This window comes from Anarrhichthys ocellatus, unplaced genomic scaffold (assembly GCF_004355925.1).
Source record: "Anarrhichthys ocellatus isolate YVR2014 unplaced genomic scaffold, GSC_Weel_1.0 scaffold3738, whole genome shotgun sequence".
NCBI lineage: Eukaryota > Metazoa > Chordata > Actinopteri > Perciformes > Anarhichadidae > Anarrhichthys > Anarrhichthys ocellatus.
This window is the reverse complement of record NW_022283712.1, coordinates 1-5,292: the sequence shown is the minus strand read 5'-3', so window position 1 is coordinate 5,292 and position 5,292 is coordinate 1. Positions and strand designations below refer to the sequence as shown.

General features: G+C 43.1%; 1 protein-coding gene across 1 annotated transcript; it reads right to left on the bottom strand.

The window, feature by feature from the left end:
• Nucleotides 1–3: 3 nt before the first annotated feature.
• On the bottom strand, nucleotides 4–5,174 carry LOC116379121 (UDP-glucuronosyltransferase 2A1-like; the record flags this gene model as incomplete). Its single annotated transcript, XM_031841048.1, has 6 exons — nucleotides 4,445–5,174; nucleotides 4,169–4,317; nucleotides 3,877–4,008; nucleotides 1,434–1,521; nucleotides 647–866; nucleotides 4–259 (listed from the first exon to the last, which is right to left on the bottom strand). Coding segments are annotated over exons 1-6 (1,572 nt in total), but the record flags the coding sequence as incomplete, so codon positions are not given.
• Between the last annotated feature and the right edge of the window lie 118 nt (nucleotides 5,175–5,292).

Genomic DNA, 5,292 nt, shown 5'->3' with positions numbered 1-5,292 from the left:
CTTTCTGCCACAGCACCTCCGGAAGCAGAAACTGCAGGTCTTGACAAAGAGGAGTACGAGGATCAGAACAATGGCAAGGAGGAAGGCCAGGACGTCCAGGCTGTGATACTGGTACCAGGTGAGCTCATGGGCCTGGACCCTCAGGTGCTCGGCCCCTTTGTTTCTCATGGTGAACTCGATCCAGAATACCGCCTCATCACGCGGACTCATTGGTCTGTCGTGGTGGATACTGGACAGCCACAAGGCATTCTTCTTGTACCTATCAATGCAGACACACAGGTGGAAATGTGGATTAAGGCACTACATGTCTTCCATGTATTTTTCATTTTTATACTTGTGTTTTTTTGCCTTACCAAGAATGGGTATAAAAAGGGTTGATTTATTTTTAGTTCCATGTATTTTAAAACTTAAAAATCGAACAGGAAAGCCATTAAACACGGGGAAAAGCCCATCCAGCAGTCTTGTAATTTCTTTGTGACTTTGAAACACTGTGGTAATTGAACTCTGTCTTACTACATTACACCATAGCTCCTTTATGGCATGTCTTTAATGACTTACAGTTCATTAACGTAAGCTCTCCAAAAAGGCAGTCATTTTTCTTTGCCTTTTTAAAACCCTAAAAGTGAAAATCAATAAAAGAACTTACGATTTCTCATTGATGACAGTATTGACTGCATCTCTAAGGTCCTCAGTCTTCATGAAGTTAAAGTCTACAGTAACTGCAGCTCCCTTTGCCTCAACATGGACCATGTTGTCTGGCTGGTCAGCGAACATGGGGATGCCCACCATGGGAACACCGTGGTAGATGGCCTCATAAATCCCATTTGTACCTCCATGGGTGATGAAAGCTCTGGTCTTGGGGTGACCTGATATGGGTATTAAAAATCATGAAACATACATTCATCTCTTCAGTTAGGACTGGCTGTTAAAGCACATCTTTTGACTTCTGTATGATATGACTTCTATAAACATATATTGAACATTACATTACAGTCCTTTAGCAGACACTTTTAAGGAAAATGTCCACAGTATGAAAAACTAATTGTGGATGATTATGAAACAGCTGGGCATGCAGCTTAGTTAAGTTGACAGTGACATTTGAGTAACGTCTAATGCCACAAGTATTGTAACATTTTCCCGTTGGTTTAAAACGGTTTTGGTAAGTTTTTTTGTTTTTTTTCTTTTTGTATATTAACTTCAAAAACAGTAAACTACAAAGATAAATATATGATGTATATTATTAGTATGTTGAAGGAATGGGGACACTGCTTTATTGTGTGGACCTGTTTGCATAATTATCTTTTCACTGGCTAAATACCAGCTTGTAATTATGCATACTGTGAATGTGTTATGGTTGTCTCTCTGAAGTGACATGCCAAAGAACAAACTTCAACAAAAACATTCTTACTGTGCTTTCTAACAGCTTTACTTACCCAGTAGGTCATTCTGAGGGATCCAGTCGAATAGTCTAGTGTTGGCACCCAGAGTTGCTGGATTTTCTCCACTGTATCTCCACAGCACCTAGAAACAAAAATGTAAACACTCAAAATAACACCGTGCTAATTATATTTCAAAATATACTGCAAAGCAGTACATTTACTAATACATGCTAAATAAAGGGGGAAAGTAGTTGTATTTTAAAGCAAAACTTTAGTTATTTTCTGGGTAATTGTCTTTGGTGATTCACTTGTGGTGTTGGGTAATCTATCCAACGTGATTAGGTTCCATTGTTTGTTTTTGAAAATCTAATCTCTTCTCCCAGCCTTACCCCCCCGTCACTATAACTTGCAATTTACTTCAAATCAGGTGTTGCTGCTAACCTCCTACCTTATTATTTTTTAATCGTCACATACTGTATATAGTACAGACTGTCACAGCTCTGTCCCTTCTCTCCTGTCACACTATCTCCACTCACCTAATCAGCTCATTTAGTGCACCTGTTAGTCACACCCACCTCATCAGCTCAATCACTCTCACCTGCTCACTCTGCTGCACCTACTATTTAGACCCCAGTCTCACACACACTCACTGCCCCGGTAAACGACTCAGCCTTCTGTCCCTGACCACGAGATTCTTCCTCTGCTTCATCTGGTTTCTGTCTGCCTTCACCCCTGACGGCTTGGCGTTCCACCGAGTGGATTTCTGCATGTGTGCAGATCCAAGACTGTTTGTCTGTTGTGTGTTCAGCCTGGAATAATGTTTCGTTCCAGCTATTCCGTGTGTCCGTCGTACTGCTTCTGGGTCCTTACCACACCCGTCACAAAGACACATAAAATTTGACCTCTGCATTTCACCCATCCTAAGTATTTTAGTAGCAGTGGCTTGCTGTAAAGTCCCGGTGACTTTTTTGCTGCCCTTGCTTGTCATTAGTGACACCTCACAAAGAAGACAACATTGAACTCTCTGACATAACAGGTCAAAAACTCTGTTGTCCCCGTCTACACGTCAACATTGAAAACTGAGTTTCTGAAAATCTTCACCCTGGCCGGAGTTTAACAAAAGCTCTGTTTCAGTGACTGTAAACCCAGTTTGGGTGTAGACGAAATGTCAAAACCTATGTACAGGTGGACTAGGCCTTAAAGCAAGTAAAAGTGAGTTATGAGTAAGGAAAGCCCTCGGCTTAATCTGACTCACTCACCCCTGCGGCCTCCAAAGCTGTATCGTGTTCTCTTCAGAATCAGAACCGTTTATTGCCAAGGAAGTTTGCACCTACAAGGAATTTGTCGTGGCGGGTGGTGCGTAACATTTAACAATAAAATTAAACTATCAACAATCAACACAGTGCAAGAAATGGAAACATATTAAAATTTACAATAAAATATCAAATAAAGTGCACAACAAAACGGATAACAGGACTGTAAAACAAGTGAAGTGTAAGTGAAATGTTAAAAGTGATGAGTGTGTTCAAATAAAGAAACAGGGATGTGCAGGGGAGAGACCAGAAGGAAATGTCCTGGGAATGACAGAGTCAGTGAGGGACCCGGGCTTTGTTAATGAGCCCGACTGCGGACGGGAAGAAGCTGTTTGTGTGGCGTGAGGTCTTGGTTCTGATGGACCGCAGCCTCCTGCCAGATGGAAGGGGCACAAACAGATCATGTCCAGGGTGAGAGGGGTCGGCTACAATCTTTCTTGCTTGCTTCAGGGTCCTTGAAGCGAACAGGTCCTAGAGGGACGGCAGATTGCAGCCAATCACCCTCTCAGCAGAGCGAATGATGCGCTGCAGTCTTCCCTTGTCCTTGGCAGTGGCTGCAGCGTACCAGACCTTTATACATCCATGGTCTAGTTAGGGGTAATTCAAGTTCATTTTAGTTTTATTAATATGGTGATGGCGGGGCATGCACATCATTAAGAGCTAGGCTGGCCCAGCTTGGAGCGAGGACTGTTCTACTACTCAGCCTGCTCCTGACTGACCCAGTACGGATGCAGGAACGTGGAGTGGATGACATAGGACTGCTTGGAGACTGTGGGGCCCACATCTGTGCAGAGACCTTGCTCCGTCGTGGCATTTCAGATTGGACTGTTGTACTTGCCAGGCGGACTGACATTGCACAAGACTTTGGTTGGACGTGGGGGAGGTGGACACTATGTTTGCATCGGTGATGGTTTGTGCTCAAATATAGTCAAAGTAGATGAACAATGTTTCCCTCAAGTCAAATTTTTTTAATGTCAGATGGCCCAAATAAAACACTGTTTTGTTGCTGCTGTGTACATTCCCCCTGATACAAATTCAAAAGATCCACTACAGGAATGCACTACTGTTTTTGCTTTTGATTTTTTTATGTATAATGAAGAGACTATAACTGCATTTCGTTATGCAACCCTGTGTTGTACAATGACAATAAATTAATCTTGAAAAAATAGAGATTGTCCTCTGACCTTTTGTGGGACCTGAGCGAGGGCTGAGGCGATCATGTTTCCTTTCTCTGTAGTGATGTTCTTGATGAATGATCCCAAAGTGAAGACCACAATGCCAGCATCTCCAGAACTCTGCACAAACTCCTCCATATCCTGCAAAAATAACATTATCCCACAATGCAAACCAACCAGCATTGTCATTTCTTTCTGAAGGCATTTTAAGGACTCATTCTCTTGATTGTTTAAGTCAGGAATACTGTGGAGGCTGTGTAATGACCTAGTAATAGGACTGTGATAGTAGAGTGAGCCCTACCTCTGGTAACGGTTTAGCAGGTCTGCAGTGAATCCCACCAACAAATTTGAAGTTAGGGAGGAAAGGGCGAGGGAAATCAAAATCCCAGTATGTTCTTATCAACCAGATATCTGCCCGACCCATCAGCTCACAGGCACTGGTGTGTGTTCCTGTCATAAAACAAAAGTAACTGAACCAGTGCAATGAATCCAAAGCTATTAAATCATCATTGGACTTTATGTGGTCCATAGAAAAAAAAAAGATTGTTACACAGTGTATTGTATTTGAGTAATTCACCTTTTACTTTGGAGTAATATTTATCCAGTACTTTCCAAAAAACGTTTTCGAGCACAATGTCCTGCAGTGCGTAGAAGAGGAAGTTCCACACTCTCTCAGGGAAGTCCATCTTGTCCGTTAGTTTGCTCATCGCCCCGGGGACAAAGGAAGGAGGAGCAGGGAGCTGACCACAGTGTCTCTCCCAGTTGTTGGCTAGGGAAAACCGCAAGGAGAAGACCAGAGGGATGCCCAAAATCTCTGCTATTAAGTCACTGCCGGGATACATGGGGTCAGCCAGGAGAAGGTCATATTTTCCCTCCTTCAGCTTCTTCATGATGGATTCAGATTTCACCAGGCCGTCCAAAAACTTTAAAGAATTCTTCAATCTGACCTTCATTATATCCATGAATCTGATGTAAATCTGTATGTAGCTCATATGATCCATCTCATTCATTGTGAAGTGAAGGAAGTCTTTCATGAAGTCCTCAACGGACTCCTTTGAAATAGAGACATTGAAGGGTTCGTAGCCAAAGCGAGAAGGCTCACTGGTGTTCATGAACATCGACGAGCTCGGGACCAGAACCGTCACCTGGTGTCCCCTGTCGATCAGCGTCTCCAGCAGAGGCTTCATGTTAATCCAGTGGCTGCCTTCAGTGTACCACACCAAGATGTTCCCTCCGTTTGCGCTCCATGTCACACAAAGTACCAGCAGGACACACACAGAGAGACGCTGCTCCAGCTTCATCATGCTTGTTTGTCTGACTGAAGGCTTGCCATGCTCTGAACCTTTTTTAAAGGTGCTCCTGGAAAAATAATCATTGACCAAACAAAGCTGAACTCTGACTCGTAGCTATTCTTTGTCCTACATG